The sequence below is a fragment of the Dermochelys coriacea genome, chromosome 11, assembly GCF_009764565.3.
Source record: "Dermochelys coriacea isolate rDerCor1 chromosome 11, rDerCor1.pri.v4, whole genome shotgun sequence".
NCBI classification, from domain to species: Eukaryota; Metazoa; Chordata; order Testudines; family Dermochelyidae; genus Dermochelys; species Dermochelys coriacea.
In genome coordinates this window covers 53108068-53128312 of record NC_050078.2, presented here as the reverse complement: position 1 = coordinate 53128312, position 20245 = coordinate 53108068, and the positions used below count along the sequence as shown (strand labels likewise).

General features: G+C 38.4%; 1 protein-coding gene across 6 annotated transcripts in view; it reads right to left on the bottom strand.

The window, feature by feature from the left end:
* The window catches only part of PMS1 (PMS1 homolog 1, mismatch repair system component), a 99759-nt gene that overhangs the window by 12448 nt on the left and 67066 nt on the right, over positions 1-20245 (bottom strand). For 5 of the 6 annotated variants that reach the window (XM_038421690.1, XM_038421691.2, XM_038421689.2 and 2 more), the window contains 3 exons: positions 16685-17580; positions 8632-9090; positions 6442-6572 (listed from right to left, as the gene is read on the bottom strand). In XM_038421690.1, the coding sequence (XP_038277618.1) occupies positions 6442-6572; positions 8632-9090; positions 16685-17580 (1486 nt within the window). Of the gene's footprint in view, positions 1-6440; positions 6573-7436; positions 7907-8631; positions 9091-16684; positions 17581-20245 lie in introns of those variants that run through there. The other variant, XR_006278056.1, reaches the window with a different exon arrangement.

Sequence of the window (20245 nt, the reverse complement as noted above, 5' to 3'; positions counted from 1 at the left end):
GGACTACTATGCCTTGTTACACCTAGCTACCGCCTATTAGGGAGGTGGATTAAATATAACAAGGGGAGACCCCCTCCCATCACTGAAGTGTCTACACTGAAGCACCACAGTGGCGCAGCCTAAGTTAAAAGAACAGTGAAGAGGGGTCTTTAAGGCTCCTCATAAAGTCACAAGTTAATATAACAACAAATTGAAAGATTCTACACGTGGGAGGAAATGTTTACAGCTGAAATCACAGAAATGTGTTTTAATGGGTTAATATTAATCAAATGAGGTTGCCATCCCTTTTTTGCACATTATTTATCTGGTGGTCACTAAATGGTAGTGAGAAGTTTGTGCATGCTGAGGAACAAGCTTAACTATCATCGCTGGCACCTCCACAGTCTCCTGAGAGCCCAGGATGCACCAGGACATCCTTGGACCTTTATCATCCTGATCCTGAGAGATGTCATGCCCAATCGAGCCAGACAGAAAGAGAACCAATGACATTCCCACCTTTACTGGCTTCGGCTAAATCCTGACCATCACTTTGAACGTGAGACTTATATTTTCTCTTCCCTAGCTCCTTTTGTCTTCCGTCTCAAAAGAGTCTGTCTTAGACAGCCAAGACAATTCCATTGTTTGCAACAGTGTTATGCTTCTGATCAGAGAGGCAGCCTGACACTGGTACAAGTTTGCCAGCTCTTATAGTGGCTGACAAGACCATGTGCACTGTGCTCATGTTTCTCCAGCAGGAAAGCTGGAAGTGAGAGTCAGCACAAAAGACAGAAGCTGCATTTTCTATCTTTGCTATTCTTTTCTCTCCCCTTTTGTGTGTGCTTGTTTGGTCTTACTGTAAACAGGATCAGACTTCAACAACAGCTCCAGCCCACTTCAACTAACTTTCTCTTTTCCCTGAAAAAGGACACAATCCATCAAAGGGGGGGTTCCCTAAAAAGTACTTTTCATGTAAAAGGGAGCAATGGAATATTGTTAAATTGAAAGCCTTATTTAATACTTTACATTTCAAATGCTATAGCTGTTTTTCCTTTCTGTACCCTTGATGAAAGGTTACACAGATTTTGAATGGTAGTCGTTACTTTATCTTTGGCTTACTCTTATTGTAACAAGAAAAGGAGTACTTGTGGCACCTTAGAGACTAACAAATTTATTAGAGCATAAGCTTTCGTGAGCTACAGCTCACTTCACGAAAGCTTATGCTCTAATAAATTTGTTAGTCTCTAAGGTGCCACAAGTACTCCTTTTCTTTTTGCGAATACAGACTAACACGGCTACTACTCTGAAACCTGTCTTATTGTAACATAAGACTCCCGACCACTCATTAATATTGTAATAATAAACAAAAGTTTCATTAACATCTTAGCCCTTGTGGTCCCGAGACACCCCCTTTCATAACACAATATCACCCTCCTATGCAAGCATATCATCTTTGCTACTAGGTGAGAGATACCCAATCCCTTGCCACAGACTCTGGCTAGACATGTAACTAAAACTGCCTGAATGGTTCCTTTGAATACCAACTATCTAATCATGAGACTTAAACTCATGAGATGTTTAGTGGCACACATGGGATGCCAATGGCATCCCATAGATACCTGATATTCATATTTTTCTTGTGTATATTATCCAAGTAATTCCAAATGTTTTCACCTTCTATGTATTTGTAAGTGTGGATTTTAGTGCGTCTATCTTCAACATGGCTGTACATCCTATAAATAAGTTTCAATAAGCAAACTGTTGAACTTTGCTGTAAAAGTAGTTTTGCAATAGTAAGCAACTATTTTGACTTTTGAATGTAAGCTCTGAGTGCTCAAGTCTCTCTGTAAAAAATTATCAACTGTAACATCCCTACATCCACATTTGGGTTCTAGTTCACCAGACAGTATATTCCTCTTAAAGCTCGAGCTAAAGCTGAGAAGTACGACTTCCATGAGCTACAGATACAGCAGAGGCAGAAAAGGACACCCACTCTGAGTGTGGTTATATTCTGTAGACTGAAAAGTGGAATATTGTATACTGATTCAAATATTTTCATCTGTAAATCTTTGCAAGAACAATTTGGCAATCTCTGAGGAAGTGAGAAGACACTTAAACCTCAATATACATGTAAACTTTTGACAAAGTATAAAGACATTCTGGAGTATGCAAATATCAGTCTTTAGTTTCCACAAGTGATTTCTGTGAAATAATGTGCAATTTCCAAGGAAAATATTGCCAAGTGAACAAATGACTAATTTTCAACTGGCTAAAAATGTGGATTTTTCATTGCTGCCAGTGTTCCTCTTCCCCTTTCAAACAAAGCCCTCGTGGTGAACTTTGGAGCATTTTCTCTCACTGGCCATGAAAATCTGCTTCCTTTCAGCTGCCCCACCTAGATCAGGTAGTACTACAAAGTTGTCTTTTTTCCCCTCAACATCAAATATACCAAGCTTCAAAAAAGAAGAAACTTAGTTATTCAGTGGGCAGTGGGAACAGAGTTCACCCTGGGAGCTCTGATCACAAACAAAATGAGAGCTAGAAAGCTGCATGACAGCTTGTAAACTCTGGCTAGTAAAGCTTATGAGACAGCTAATTTGCAACCCGAATGAACAGAGGGGTGGGAAATATTTTTTTTACAATGTATGTTTTATATAGTGTATATATACAATGTATACCTTTCTGATGTGACTGGATATCTATGGGGGATGGGGGAGAGGGAGGAATGAGAGATAAATTGACTTAATTTTGCATAAAGGAAATGAACTATATTTTTGTTCCCTGAAATATTTTGACTTAGTGTGTAAATGCTTTCAGCAATCTTCTAATATCCAATTTATAATATAGAGCTTTCTGATTTAATAACTGTATATACTCCACTCATATTTGCTGAATTAGCCACACCTTTCTCAGGCAAACACTTTCAAAGCTGAGAGAACAATCACTGCTATCTGAGGCTCAGACTGAAGAAAAGATGGACCACCAGCTATTGTGCAAATGCTATTATTGTGACACTTAACTCAGTTTGATATGGCATCCTACCCTAAAACAAAGAAATACAAGGACAATCTCATGCTAAACCAACCAAATATATGAAATAACACATTCAACTTGCATTAAAAAAGGACATTACGGCTGCAAAGTCAAACCCTCACAAGCTAGGAAAAATGCCAGAAGTGAGGCTGCCTGTGCTACCTTAATTTGGCTTCCTTCTATGTATGCATTTTGACACAGTCTTTAATTACATGAGCACATCCTATTTTTTCCACAGGACCCCTGCCTCATTCAGTGCACAGACTGGAACTTCTCTGGGGATGAATAAGAGCTGTGTAGTGAAGGAGGCTGTTGGCTGTAGGAAAAAGAATGAAAATGAATTTTTCCCTCGCTTGATTCTTGGAACCAACTAAACCATTTTAACTGACCATTTTCCAAAACAATTCAGCCTGAGGCAGACATCTGGCATAGAAAATTTCAGCTTGCATATATTCCAAAGCCAGAAAGGTAGGCCATAGGATTACCCCAAAATAATTCTGAGAACATATCTTTTTAGAAAAATATCCAGTCTTGATTTTAAAATAGTCACTGATGGAGAATCTCCCATAACCCTTAGTAAATTGGTCTAATGGTTAATTATTTTTATAATTAAAAATGTATGCCTTATTTCTGGTCTGAATTTGTCTACCTTCAACTTCCATCCACTGGATAGGGTTATACCTTTCTCTGCTAGATTAAGAGCCCATTATTAAATACTTGTTCCCTGTGTGGATACTTACAAACTGTAATCAAGTCACCCATTAACTGTCTCTTTGTTAAGCTAAATAGATTGAGCTCCTTGAGTCTATCACTATATGGCATGTTTTCCAATCTTTTAGTCATTCTCATGGCTCATCTCCGAACCCTCTCCAATTTATCAACATCCTTCTTGAATTGTGGGCACCAGAACTGGACATAGTCCAGCAGGAATTGCTCCAGTGCCAAATATAGAGATAAAATAACCTCTCTTCCTGTTTGAGATTCCCGTTTCTGCATCCAAAGATTGCATTATCTATTTTGTCCCCAGTGTCACACTGGGAACTCACGTTCCCTTGTCAATTTTCTACAATTACAAACTTTTGATTTATATTAATTACCATCAACTTCACCTTTCTTCCATTTGGTTTTTTTTTATTATTATTATTATTATTATTATTATTATTATTTTTACAGCTGCCTTCACTTTCCCTCTAAACCAGGCTGTGTAGTTTTTTGTTTTACAATTGGGCCTTCTTCCTCGATTGTGACTTTCTGGGTATCTAGTAAAGTATTCTTAAACGGTCCCCAATTATCATTCACATTTTTTCTGATTAAGTGTTGGATGGTTAAAGTTTGGCAAAGTTATAAGCAACTGAAAACAGGGTCTTATAATGGGAAGTTTCAGGAGAAACAAAATTGATTGTTTAGAGTTCTCATTATTCCAAGATGGACTAGTCTAGGGTTGGTCTGCAGGTAATTTTATCTAGAGAATAAAAAATATCTATATTTATAAATAAAATAATCCCAACTCACTACCTTGCAGCTGAAGTGAGTCATGAGAAAAGTGAGCTAAAGTGTCAGTAATTAAGATGACACCAAGCTTGCATGCATATCTGAAAAGTAGCTTTAATGAGTGCTTGCAACGGAAATGGACCCTGGCAAACTTCAAGGAGCCCCTAATAAGCACTCTGTATTTGGGAAGCAAGCACAAACAACTATGAAAAAGGAATAAATGAGGAACTGGCCCCTTCTTGAGGAAGAAACCACTGGGGTTGGGATCTGCTAAAGAATGTCCTGGATTAAATTCCATGTACTTGTTGTTATTGACTTATTGCCTATAGATTTAACCAGTTTGCCAGCATCCTCTGTTCAGGCTATATGTGGCCCAGAAGGAAGAATAGCGTTCTCCTGGAGAGACAGAACATAATTGGCCTTTCACTAATGACTTGCTCCAGCATCTTTTTTGGACCTGTCCTTGAAGGTTTCCATATGTTACAATACATCTGTCATCACTCTGCATATGCATGATGTGGTAACACACAAAGCTACAGCATTCCCAACAGCTCTTATAGTGAATCTCTGCTCTGGATCAAGTGAATTGTCATCTATAGGCACTGCACCCCAAGAAACTAGCCTCTGTGGGCACTATGATAGAGGAAATGTCTGCTATTGATTTGCCTCTGCGAAGCCTGTCTTTGGATTTCTACTGATGGTGGGATGGCTGTAAATCATCCAGTGTAAAAGTATACCCACTCTTTACTTCTGGGCTATTAAGGTAATAAATGAGAAAGAATCTATATCATACCACAACCCTATTGGAGAGCAGACTGACGGGAGTTCTAAAACAGCCCTGCTATTGACCCCAAACTGAGTGCTAGCAAAAAGTATGATGATGATCCTGAAGCAAAGGCAGATCAGTGTTCAAATCGTAAAACTGCCTTGCTGGGCCTCCAGAGCGCCCCCAATCCATTGCACAGCAAAATAGGAGGCATCTTGAACTCTAGATGCGTTGGAGGTGGGAGTGGTAAGCACTAGGAAAGGCTGTTGGGCTTGAGGACCCACCAAAACACTGACTTCCATTCCAGAAGATCAAAGAACAGTGAGGCAGGAAAAAGGTATCGATTCTGGGGCCTTCCTTGAGATGTTGAGGATACAAATAGCCCACCACAGATTTTTCCTTTATTTTTTTCTTATGTAAAAATTTAAAGGTTTTCCACTTGTTTCCTGGGGCAAAGAACTGCTTGCAAGAGATTCTTTCACAACATCTGATCCAGCTCCCATTGAAGTCATTGATGCTAGTGGGATATAGATCAGGCCTACAGAGAACAGAAGAGGAACCATTCCTGCCTTCCAAAGGCCTGGTTAGTTTAGCAAGTGTGCCAATAAGGAAAGCCTCACATTTCAAAGAAAACAAAAAGAACTCTGTCCTTATTCAGCTGCATTGCACAGGGATATCCATGAATTATGACTCCAGTCTATGACAGTGGCTTCAATACAGGAAAGACTTTTATGAAAATAAATCTGAAGTGTTATGATGCGGGTCAATGTCACCAAGGCAGAGCAAGGGTCTAACAAAGTCCTCTGCAAAACATATAATGAGTGCTTCCTACATCACAAGTGATAGATTTATCAACATCAGTTGCAGCTTGGGGCAGTGGTCAGAGCACAGGACTGAGAATTAGGAGACCTGGGTTTTATTCCTGACAAAATGTTTGTTTGAAGCTCTGCTCTACCACCTCACTAACCAGCCATCATTTTCCATTTCCCAATGCACTGAGCGACAGAGATGATACTCTTAGCCACATAGGAATACCTTTCAATGCTGAGGAACTGAGGGTACAGATGGTTTGATTGGTGAGGAGATATAGATTTACAATATATCATATATGCAATTATTTCAACTGTGAAATAAAAAAGTTTTAGAGTCAAAATAAATACAAAACTACATCATACCTGGTATTAGTTTTATCCTAAAACCATTTGCTATAAGCCTTGGATCCGACAAGTAAATTGATCCATTTAATTTTTGGCAATCCTTTGGCATATGGTAGAGAGAATCCATATAATGAGATCCGCTGAACAAACTGAAAAACAAACAAGCAAACAATAATTTCACAAGGCTTAAAATAACAAAGAAACTATAACAAACAGGGAGACGGCGTGAACAATAATATATTTACTACCAGCATGACAATTCCAGGATTACAGTCTGTTAACCAAGTAGAATAATCTATTAGCCATTTTTAAAATTACATGTACATATGAAAAAATCCATGGATAAATGGATTTTTATTTGTAAAAGGGTGACATTAGATTTTTTGGAAAACAGAAGTACCATAAAAACTCCAGGTCAAATAAACTTGAAAAAGACAGACTGGAGTCTGACAATTTTCTTTTTATATTCCAAAGACCTGTGTTTTATTTTTTGTAACTGATAATGCTAACAATAAATTACCTAAATCAAAAGTATATTCCTATTATTCCAAGAAAAAAATCATGATTTAAAATTAAAATTGCTAGATAATAAAGCTGTTATAAAAACTAGATGGCAAGAAGGATCCAATTAAATAAAATCAAAAAATTATAAAGCATAGAAACTGTTAAGGTAGGCAGATAAGGATACGAATTCTCTTACATTCTATATATTTTCTCTAAAAGAACCCCAAAATCTAGATTGTTAGAAATTAACATTAGACCGCACCTGCTCCACAGCCAATAAAAGTTGGTGAGGAGCTATGGAAATAGGGAATATTTAGCAAAGCTCTGGGTGATGAATAAAATAATTTATTTTAAGCAGTATCTGGCCCTCACTTTACAACCCTAAAATGAATGACAAAATTTCTAGTAACTTCAATAAGAGCAGGACTAGGTCTCTTTCTAATTTTAAAACATAGTATAAAAGGTAAAAGTAACATTTCCCTGTAGATTTAAAAAGAAATGTTACTTACCTTACAGTAACTGGAGTTCTTTGAGTTGCGTGGTCTGTATCTATCCCATGACAGAGCCAGTGGTGCTGATTAAATATTGGTATCACCAAATCCCCTTTTTGATGAGGGATGGTACTGTTGGTGTGGGCAGCATCGTTCCCTTCTTTTGCTTACTGGTATTGGAGATGGTCCCACCCCTTCAGGGCTCAGCAATTTCAAAGCACTTTTGGCTCCCTATACCATGAGCCAGACCTGTGCTCCCCTTGAGATCCTGACACAACTGTAATAGGATGCAGAGTCTGACCAGATTGGGAGGGTGCAGGGGAAGAAGTCCTCTTCTTAGATGAGGACTTGGGAGAGGATTTCTCCTTTTTATGAGAGTGTTTGCTCTTACTCTCCTCGCATCTACTGCACCTGCTCAGGTCCTTAGCTCTGTCCTCTCATGATCCAGAACACGGGATTACTGTACTCAGAGGGGCACTTTTCAGCATTTACAACCAATGATGACTCAGTGTTGGCCTGGGGGATTGAGCAGTCCAGCAGGGATCTTCAGAGCTGGAACTCTCAAGATTGCCAGGTTCAGAGGAGAAAGGAATGCCAAATATTGCAACTTGGAGGAGACACTGATCTCCTGAGGCAATAGAAACAAGTGCCATGGAAGTCACTAACTGGGAAGACCTGGGGACAGGCCACATAGCTCTTGAAGCCAGGGATCTTAGACATACCAAGTACTCCAAATGGTGGGAATATTGGGGTGGAGGAATTCCCCCAAAACCTCTACTAACACTAGCTAACTAAACAGTACCACTAACTAACTAGATAAAGACAAAAACTTTTTACAGAAATATTTGAAATTGAAGCAGGAATGCTAGTAAAGCTGTGGACACTGGAGGGATTCCGTCACAGACCATGGATGGTACAAAGGAACCGAAGAGGCAGGAAATCTGCACCACCCCCTATGTCCTCAGTTTGGAGCACAAAGAGACGCAGGCACAGACCAACGGACACTGCTAATAAGTCTTCTGGTCTCAGGTGCATGAAGCTCTTGTGCACCTTAAGTGAGGGACTATCACTTAAAGAAAAATTTGTGCTTCAGTGTTTACAGTAGTTAATTCCTAAGTGATACTTAATAAAACTAAAGCAACCACAAAAAAACAAAACAAAACAAAAACCCCTCAAAACCCCATGACAACACCCTTGCTCCACACTACTATACCTGTCAGTTAATACAATTGGCTTGTCCAGTTTCTCTACAGGAAGTTTGTGTTGCTCCAGTAGTTTTTTATAAAGTAGGGCTTCTTCCACTCTATACGGATTTAGCAACATGATTTTTTTTTCAGAAGCAATTATCCATGCATCAGGAAAACTCAGGTGACAGATCAGGCAAGACTCGTTTTTATCAACATTTCTCTTCTCAAGCCTTTGAAGTTGACGTTTGAAAGAACTCATAGAAAAGGGCACCTGTACAATTTTCATAGCTTGGTTATGGCTGTGTTTCTTTTCAATTTGAGACTGAAAAAGTTTGTCAAGTTTCTGCTGGTCAGAGAGAGAAGTCTTCAGTTTGGACTTGTATCTTTTTTCTGTTTCTTTTGTTGATCTCTGTATTCTCTGCTCCACAGCTTTCTTGGTTTGATTGTTGTATCGTTCCAGGTCTTTTGTGGCTTTTTCTTCATATCTAAACAGAGAGTGGGGCAGAGTATGGGAGAGAAATCACAAATGTAACAAACTAAAGGCCAGATTGTGACACACATTCTAATACAGTCATAGAATCATAGAATATCAGGGTTGGAAGGGACCTCAGGAGGTCATCTAGTCCAACCCTCTGCTCAAAGCAGGACCAATCCCCAACTAAATCATCCCAGCCAGGGCTTTGGCAAGCCTGACCTTAAAAACTTCTAAGGAAGGAGATTCCACCACCTCCTTAGGTAACGCGTTCCAGTGTTTCACCACCCTCCTGGTGAAAAAGTTTTTCCTAATATCCAACCTAAACCTCCCCCACTGCAACTTGAGACCATTACTCCTCATTCTGTCATCTGCTACCACTGAGAACAGTATAGATCCATCTACTTTGGAACCCCCTTTCAGGAAGTTGAAAGCAGCTATCAAATCCCCCCTCAGTCTTCTCTTCCACAGACTAAACAATCCCAGTTCCCTCAGCCTCTCCTCATAAGTCATGTGTTCCAGTCCCCTAATCATTTTTGTTGCCCTCCACTGGATGTTTTCCAATTTTTCCACATCCTTCTTGTGGTGTGGGGCCCAAAACTGGACACAGTACTCCAGCAAGGCCTCACCAATGTTGAATAGAGGGGAACGATCACATCCCTTGATCTGCTGGCAATGCCCCTACTTATACATCCCAAAATGCCATTGGCCTTCTTGGCAACAATGGCACACTATTGACTCATATACAGCTTCTCGTCTATTGTAACCCCAGGTCCTTTTCTCCAGAACTGCTGCCTAGCCATTTGATCCCTAGTCTGTAGCAGTGCATGGGATTCTTCCGTCCTAAGTGCAGGACTCTGCACTTGTCCTTCTTGAACCTCATCAGATTTCTTTTGGCCCAATCCTCTAATTTGTCTAGGGCCCTCTGTATCCTATCCCTACCCTCCAGCGTATCTATCTCTCCTCCCAGTTTAGTGTCATCTGCAAACTTGCTGAGGGTGCAGTCCACGCCATCCTCCAGATCATTTATGAAGATATTGAACAAACCCAGCCCGAGGACCGACCCTTGGGGCACTCCACTTGATACCGGCTGCCAACTAGACATGGAGCCATTGATCACTATCCGTTGAGCCCGACAATCTAGCCAACTTTCTATCCACCTTATAGTCCATTAATCCAGCCCATACTTCTTTAACTTGCGGGCAAAAATACTGCAGGAGACCTGTCAAAAGCTTTGCTAAAGTCAAGGAACAACAAGCCCACTGCTTTCCCCTCATCCACAGAGCCAGTTATCTCGTCATAGAAGGCAATTAGATTAGTCAGGCATGACTTGCCCTTGGTGAATCCATGCTGACTGTTCCTGATCACTTTCCTCTCCTCTAAGTGCTTCAGAATTGATTCCTTGAGGACCTGCTCCATGATTTTTCCAGGGACTGAGGTGAGGCTGACTGGCCTGTAGTTCCCCGGATCCTCCTCCTTCCCTTTTTTAAAGGCACTATATTAGCCTTTTTCCAATCGTCCAGGACTTCCCCCGATCGCCGTGAGTCATGCACCTCCACTACCTTTCATAGCCACATTAGCTTTCTCTGCATCCTGACCCACGTACTCAGCATCCCTGTGTTCTACCCCATTGACCAAGTGGGAGAGAAATGTCTGAACAGTGGAGGGAGCCTTGCCTCTACCCCAGTGTGACAGCCAGAGGAGCTGAGCTGTTACTTCTGCTTTACACCTAAAGGCTCAATCTAACCTTAAATTTATAACCAGAAATACTGTTTCAGAAGTACATGTTCAGTTTATAGGCACTTAACTTGTATTGGAGAGTAGTGCCTCTTGGCATTTTGACTTCAAATGGTTTTAAATTCTTTGATTGTAGAGGTATAAAAAACTGACACTGATACCTACATTCATAATTTTTGGGGACTACTTGTAATAGCCATATCAATCAACTTATCAGAGCAGCACAGGCATTTGGTAGCAAACTGCTACTGATTACTGCTTGCCCAGCCCCATGGCTAAATTATAAGAGCCCCAAGAAAAGACTTTCTTCAAGCAGGATTTCAGGAAGAGCCTAGTCTACGAAGATCAGTTTGAATAACTGAATAACTTTATAAAGAAATAAAATTACACTGATGTAGTTTATTGTAGAGATTCTTTAAGCACGTTTAAACTATACAAACATAAAATAATGCTATGGATCAGACCATCTCTAGAAAGACTTTAGTTTGAGGAGAATTTGAAAAGACAGATTACCAGGTGTTCTAAACTAAACAAACACATAAATTATGACTGATGCAGAGAAGGTAAATGAGGATCTCCTATTTACTCCCTTTTATAATATAAAAGCAAAAGGATATTAAATTAAATTGAAAGCAAAAAAATTAAAAATGATGAACTTTTTGTTACCCAATGTATATATTATTATCCTGTAGAATTCATTGTCACTACATATCATTGAGTCCAAGTGCATAGCAGGATTAAAAAAACCATGATTCATTTATATGAATAATGAGATGATTCACAGTTACATTAGTTAGGATAAAAATAATATAGGACATAAATTATATTGCTTAAGCCAACCAATAACTGACTGGGGTTAAGGAAGAAACTTTCTTATAAGCAGGCTATTCTTTAACTGTCCTCTGGGATTTCTGAAACTTTCCCTCAAAGTGTCTAGTTCTAACCACTGTAAGAAATAAGATACTGAACTACACTGGCTACTAGTCATTGCTATGGCAACTCCTTTGTTCCTCTGTGGCTGTACATACAGGGTAACACTCAGATCCTTAAAGTGAGGTACTCTTTTATATCAGTGCTTAAGTATAAAGGGGATTGAGATCATGCATCTAACTATGCAACCCTTGCATTTGCTGTTGGTAAGTACTTAAGTGAGTAATCGTAATGACTTCATGGGAGTAAGCAGGAGTGAGTGCTGAACAACAGGGATGGGTATTGCACAGTCAGGCTCTATGATACTTAAAAATTGCTGGTTTCAGAGTAGCAGCCGTGTTAGTCTGTATTCGCAAAAAGAAAAGGAGTACTTGTGGCACCTTAGAGACTAACAAATTTATTAGAGCATAAGCTTTCGTGAGCTACAGCTCACTTCATCGGATGCATTCGAAGTGAGCTGTAGCTCACGAAAGCTTATGCTCTAATAAATTTGTTAGTCTCTAAGGTGCCACAAGTACTCCTTTTTTAAAAATTGCTATAAGCTTTTTTGTGGGCTCGACTAAGATAATAGCCTTAACATTATTTTAGGTTATATAAGGCAGGGACTTTACACTACAGTTCTATAGGGCTGGTTGCCTCCCAGATACAAATCTTAATGTTTGAAGACCTTAGCAGCAATTTGCTCAATTCTCCTTTCCTACCCCCATTCAATATCCTGGATTCTGTCTAGTAATCCTACTGATTTCCAGTAAGAAGCAGTATTATCCTATATCAGTATTGGAAATAAGTATTTTAACTGGTCTTATGTTAATTTATTCACTGATACTTGCTGGAACAGTCAGATTCAATTATCTGCACGTATGGTGGAAAATAAGGTCAACAGAAGGGTCACCATTTGTAATTAATTATAATGTGCTAACATTCACATATGGTACTAATATTTAGTTTACTAAAGCAGTCATCTTGGGATGAGCAACAAATCATGTCCAAGAAAAATATGGAGTAAAGGTTAAGATAAAAAACATCTGCTACTTGTAAAATTAATGGGTAAAATCACTTGAACAGAAAAACTTAATCCTGAATATTGGGTTATAACTTTGACCTGATCCATACTCTTTCTGCTTTCAATGCCAGTTTGTTACAAATGTGAACATTTAATTATGTGGCTATTGGGTTTACAATGACATATTAAAACTTTAAAAACCCATACATTTAAGGAACACTTGTTATTATGGGTTTAATTCAGGAGGAACTCCAGCCCTGCAAGCGTTGAGTCTGAGGGCTTTGTAAGTATCTGACAGTGTCTAGTCTAGATTCAGAAAGTAAACAGCAGGGTCACTAACAATGAAAGCTACCCATTTCACTTTTCAAGAAATATTTTTCAGCATAGGCAGGTGTGATCTAAAGAGACCAGGAGAAATACAGGTAGTTGCCTCCTAGCTAGTTAGAGGTGTCTTAGGAAGTCTGATTAAAGATGATGCTGGAATTCTCAATTCAAAAAGGAGCTTTGCTCAAGGACAAAAAATAAGGCTTCCTCCCATCTGACTTACCCTACATTTGACTATTTCTGACTTGTACTTTAAGCCCAGATGCAAAGATTTAGCAAAGCAGTGAGAAATCCATGAGATGGGAATTCTGAGACTATTATAGAGAGGAAGCAAGTAGGATAATTTGAATAGGACAACTTTTGGCAAAATTTGACCCGAAGGAGCCCCAAATACCCCAAAATAAAATAAAGAGGACATCCTTTGCCAATGTCAGCTCATCCAGATAATGCAAGTCAATTATTTCAAACTCTACTGTATTTGATAAATATCACATTCTAGGGCTGCTTTTGAGAAAATATACCTCTTCTCTGACAATAGCTTTTGTCTCTTGACTTTTATTGGCAGTTTGTAAAAGTGTATGGACTGTGGATGGCAATCTGTATTTTCTTAGACTACCCTTTTAAATACACAATCCCCTTGTTACTATAGGTCAGTGGTTCTCAACCAGGGGTCCAGGATCACCTGGAGAGGCCATGAGCAGGTTTCAGGGGGTCCACCAAGAATGGCCAGCATTAAACTCACTGGGGCCCAAGGCAGAAAGCTGAAGCCCCCACTACAGCCGGGGCCCCTGAGCCAATACCTGGGGTTGAACATACGTAGTGCCCTGGGCATCTGCGCTGCTTGCTACTCCTTAACGTTGGCCCTGGTTTTTATATGGAGAAAAACAGTTGTTGTGGCACAGGTAGGCCGTGGAGTTTTTATAGTATGTTGGGTTGGCCTCAAAAAGAAAAAGGTTGAGAACCCCTGCTATCGGTGACCTAATTTATCCAGACTGTACCTGGCAGACCGAAGTAGTAGAGAATTACATTTTTTATTAAACATTGAACAAATCTTCAAAATTGCTATCTTTGAGAAGACAACTATAGATCTTTCTGCTTTGTTAGCTTCTCTTAGATCTTTGATCTCTTGGCTTGATCTCACAGACAATAGTTTTGATGAAAATAAAGAAAACATTAGGGCACTGATCTTTGATAATATGTAATTTTTTGCAAATGGGAAATGTCTGTAATAAATGCTAACGGGATATTCCTTATATTCTGGGAATTTCTCTCTATCTAATATATCTTTTGGATGGAGTTATATTAAATGTTGCTTTGCTGGCAGAAGATGACAAGTGTTACCTCTGGTGTCTATCACAGACTATTGTTCAAAGGTATTATTAATTTAATTAAATTATATGGAAATCAGCTTCAACAGATGTTCCATATATAGAGTATATTCCCTTTCTATCCAAGAGCAATCCAATTTTTGTATAAAAATAAATGCTAGTAGAATATTAAAACTGAGATTTTAATTGCAGAAAAGTTAAGAAAAAATAGAGTTGAGGTTCCCATAACAACGTGTCTGGCTTGGGTAACCTGCCAGGAGTTAAAACTCCTACTGGCACAGCTCAGTGGGTTATTGGTGCACAGAAGCCTTTCCAATGCATCAAGGTTCAGTTTGCAGGGAAGGCCATATAATGCAAGCAAACAACATTTTTAAGGTCTTGAAATGTTTGAAAATTTTGTAACATCAGGTTAAAAAAATTTGGTGTCAATATGAATTACATACCTAGAGATCTTCATTTTAGATAATATGGAGATTCCAGTATTTGGGATTTGGTAACTCATCTGTAATTTCATTAGAGGTGATATTTATAGTGGAAAAAGGGCAAACTGGATATGTTTCAATGATTTTATGACCAAAAGTGACAGTTACTATTACGCAAGTTGATAAGTGTAATTGAGCTGCATGCTTCATAGTACAAAATGATTACCTATGAGTCAAGAAGGAACTGTCCTTCCCCCGCTCCCATTGAATAGGACATTGCACTACATATCTGACTAGGTGCATTATGGACTGTTTTCTTTCCTCAGTAGTGTCTGACATTGGCTACTTCCAGAATCAGGACGTTAGAGATAATAGAAGAGTTTGAATTAGTATGGCAAATCCCATATTCCTAACACTGTTTTAGCTTTTAAAAGCAGCTTCTCAGCGGCAGGCTTCATAAGCGACCATCACATCCCACACAGGAAACAGTCTCTCTTTTTGCTCCTAGTAGCAGTTCAGAGCTTAGTTCTTCTCCCATTAAAGTCAATGGCAAAACTTCCACTAACTTCAGTGGGTAGAGAATCGGATGATTAAAGAAAAATATGAGCAAGGGACTGTTTAGAGATATGGTTAATTTAATTCTTCCTTATAAGATACAGAGCCTCTCTGTGGCTGCTGCTCAAGACAATCTACTTTGTCTTGATAGGACGCTGGGGAGTGCTGAGATCTCTGAATTGGTGGGGATTTGGCTAGCATGAAATACTTCTCAGAATTCATTATCCAATTCAGTTTTTTATGCAAAATTATGGGGGTTGGGATACCTTCTGGACTTAAGGGGCTTTGGGTTTTTTTTTTTAAATTGTATTTAAAAAAACAGAACAACCTGTTCAAATTCCTAGAGTCTGGGAAAAGTTCTTTTTGTGTAGAACAATGAAAAAAATAAATAAAATAGCAGATGGAAGAGAGAAGGATTGGGGAACTACATGGTGGTGGAGCCTCAGCTGCTAACCACAACACACCCAGAATGACAGCCTCTTGGTAAGTCCCTGTAAAAGTGGGCTTCATGCAACTCAGGTGCTGTACACCTCCTGCCTGATTATCCTAAAAACTGGACTTACTCAGCCAGCAGAACTGTGATAGCTCAAGAGGTTGGGGGCACCCCAACACATGCATAGATGAGGCCAGGATTTTGCCTCTAAAAACACATGAGAATGACAAGATAGTAATATTTTATTGAAAGTAATGGAGAGTAATTGTTAAAAAAAAAATGCAGTGACATTCTGTGCGATCTTATACATCTGTGCAATCCCACTGACCACAACCCAGCTGAATGGGATATAAATCAGCACAGTGAATCTACCAGCCCTTGGAAAAAAATTGCCCAAAATGTGCCTTGGTATTTGGCAAAAGAAGGCTGGTGATAGTAACTACCCTGAGATGTCTATAATGGCAGAGAGAACACACAACATGTGCCAAGTATTTAAAGAATAAATCAAAAATCTACTGAAGTAAGATGGCAATTATACAGGCTCATTATCTTTGTCTACAAGAAAATATAATTTTAATAAGTTGCAAAAATTAAAGTATTTTACGAAAGACAGCAACATATTGAAATTGAAAAACAGAGTGGAAAAATTTGTAATATCAAAATGAGTAAATCAGAAAGCAGTACATATCTGCGCACAGTAAACATCATAATTAGCAATACAAACTTTAGCCAGGATGGTGTTCTTGGCAAGCCAAAAATCATTTTCCATCCTGTTTTTTATAAATGATGTGGATGTAATTTTTCATTTTTTGGACCCAATGAGTCACCCAGAAACTACATGGCTTAGAGGTCACGTGCAAACTCTGGAAACTTACTTCTTTCTTTCCTCTCTGCTCAGTTTCTCCCATAGTCCTTCAATTTTCAGCATCAAGTCCTCCATGTTGGTCTTTGGATTATCAGTTAATAATCTAGAACGATATTCTTGGGTGAACAGGGCAACTGCTGACATGGGTTTCCGAATTATTTGATTACTAATTAAATCATAGGCCATGATCTGTCCTGCTTTATCATTAACCACATTCGTTTTTTTTATACTTTGATTTGCACTTTGCTGATCATGATCTTTTTCATATGCCTTATGATCTGTTATTCCTCCTACTTCAGGTATCAAAATCTTTACAGGTTCCAGGTTCTCTCCTGTATGATTTTTAAGTGCATTCCCTTTGCTCCAATTATCAGCAGATACATACTCAGGGACTGTATTTGCCTCATTTTTTTCCACTTCATTAGTGTGATCGGCTCTCAAAGGATGCTCACTTCTGTTTTTAGATTGAGTGTCAATGTGAGTACTGCCATCTAGGGTTAATGTTACACTATATCCATTCTGGCTGTCCTCACATGATAAATTATTTATGGAACTGTCTTGAGATATATCACTCACAGTCTCGTCTGTGCCAGAAATTTCTTTTCTATTGAGAAGACCATGAGTATTATCACTAGAAAATCTTTGATGATTTAAGCAGACCTCGGTGTTTTTTCCTGCTTGCCCATTTTGCACATCATTACTGAATGAAAAGGATGAAGTATGTGCATGTGGATCACTATTCCCAAATGGTTCCATTTTATTAACAAGCACATCTGTTTGTTCTGTTTCATTAACAACCATGTCCACTGAGGTAACATCTGTTTTATTAGTTTCACAAGAAACTGTACCAGGTAGTAGCCCATACAGCGATGTCAATACATTTTCAACAGCAGATAAGACAGATTCCTGAAAAGAAAACTCATAAGCATTAGGACAAATTGTCAATGAAAATGTACTTGACAGTTGTTGATACAACACAATAGCAATAAAAAAAAATTCTATTCACTGTATTTTGTGAGTAAATTTAGATTGATTGTATTATGAAGCATTAATAGTTCATACATTCGCATTAAAATACACCAAACATTCACTAATCAGTGAAATCCTTTAGCCTTAAATCTTTCACTATAAATACTTTTGCTCCATCGATAAATTTTAATACCACAAAACAGATGTACTACTTTCTTTATGACCTAGTACTCGTATATTTGTTTCTTTAGAACAGTATTAAAGTATCTATTCTCACTCAGTATATGCTAATTGGAGTTAGAAACACACTATCAGGGTGCAACGGACTAACAACCAAGTCAAGTTAGCATCACGATTTTAGTGAGTGTTCATTCACAGAATGGTTCAAAGACTGTTTTTACATAAATGGTAGAAAATTCTAAAACCAAACAAAAAGAAAGAAAACTTCCTTAGAGTAAAAGGAGAGTTTTAATTAAACCTTAAATGTGAAAATAACCTCCTTATATTTATTTTCACACAAATTATTATGAAATATCATTTAGCCTGTGATTCTAACCCATAAAACCAAGAAAATGCACTGTTAAGAGAGTTGGCAACATATTAGTCTAGATTGTGCCACCCTTAGGGCTTGTCTCCCATAATCCACACTATGGGGGTATAATTTCTAAGGCATACTAACGTGCTGTGCATTAATTGGGCTGTTTCAAACTGTACTACTTAAAGCATGCTCAGGAACCTTTAATGTGAATCTAGTACTGTGCAAAACAGTGCACTTTAGAAATCATACCACTGTAGTGTGTATTATCTCATTGTGCAGAGAAGCCCTTATCTACTTTGAGCAGTGTAAGCAAACCCACTGATTTCCATGGTACTACTTATGGTCTAAGGTGCTATTCAGTGATAATAAGTGTATCACAATCTGTCTCTATGCAATCTCTGATACAAGACTCAATGGACCAAGTTTCAATCTCAGTCATGAATATTAAATCCTGTAGCCTCCATGATGTCAAAGGGCATACCACGCACACACAATTGCAAAATTTGGTCCTAAAACAGAAACAACTCAAGTTTTTAATATTAAAAATATTTAAATATTAACCCCCCACTTAATGTAAGTAACTATAAAATTATGAATAGAATTGTGTAAAAAGGACATAAATCATATTTCTGTTTACAGACTAGTCAGTCATTATAAAGCCATTTGACGATGAAAAGTGCTACTGTGATATAAGTACGATATATGATTGATTTAAGCAGCTCTGTGAAGACAAAAATGAATGTACGACTTAAAATAATTGATGTTATAAAGAGTATAGCAATATATCCAATGTTATAAAGGGTATAGCAGCAGGAATATACACCTGACTAGGATGGATTAGAAGGGATACAGAAGTAGAAAACACGATAATAATAGGGGATTACAACTATTCTCATATTGACTGGGTATATGAGGAAAGGATGTACTAACAACATTTCTAGACACCATAATTGACTGCTTCTTGGAGCAGCTTGACCTGAAACCCACAAGAGGAGAGGCAATTCTTGATTTAGTCCCAAGTGGAACACAGGATTTGGTCAAAGAGGTGAATATAACTGAATTCTTTCAGTAATAACAACCATAATGTAATTAAACTGCATGAAGACTACTTAAAAACACCATAATAGAGGCTCAAACTAAATGTATACTCAATATAAACAAGCAAGCAAACAAATAAACAAGAGGACCAAAAAAATGCTACCATGGCTAACTAGCAGAGTAAGAGATGTGGTTAGAGGTAAAAAAGCAACCTTTAAAAAATGGAAGTCAAATCCTAGTGAGGAAAAATAGAAAGGAACATAAGTTCTGGCAAGTCAAGTGTAAAAATACAATAAGGCATGACAAGAAAGAATTTGAAGAGCAACTAGATAACCACACAAAAGATGACAGAAACAAAATTAAGTACATCAGACGCAGGAAGCCTATGAAACAGAGGGTCATTGGATGATCAAGATGCTATAAAGGAGCACTCAAGGAAGATAAGGCTGTTGCAGAGAAGCTAAATGAATTCTTTGCATCAGTGTTCACTGCAAAGGATATGGGGGAGATCCCCACACTCAAGTCATTGTTTTAGGCATCAAATCTGAGAAACTGTCCCAGACTGAGGTGTCAATAGAGAAAGTTTTGGAACAAACTAATAAGTTAAAGAGTAATAAATCAACAGGACCAGATGGTATTCACCTAAGGGTTCTGCAGGAAGTCAAATATGAAATTGCAGAACTATTGACTGTGGTATGTAACCTATCACTTAAATCAGCCTCTGTACCAGATGACTGAAGGATAGCTAATGTAATGCCTATTTTTAAAAGCTCTCTACAGGCAATCTTGCAATTACAGGCCAATAGGCCCACCCAAGGGTTCTGCAGGAACTCAAATATGAAATTGCAGAACTATTAACTGTGGTATGTAACCTATCACTTAAATCAGCCTCTGTACCAGATGACTGAAGAATAGCTAATGTAATGCCTATTTTTAAAAACTCTCTCCAGGCAATCTTGCAATTACAGGCCAATAGGCCTAACTTCAGTACAGTGTAAACTGGTTGAGATCTCAGTAAATAACAAA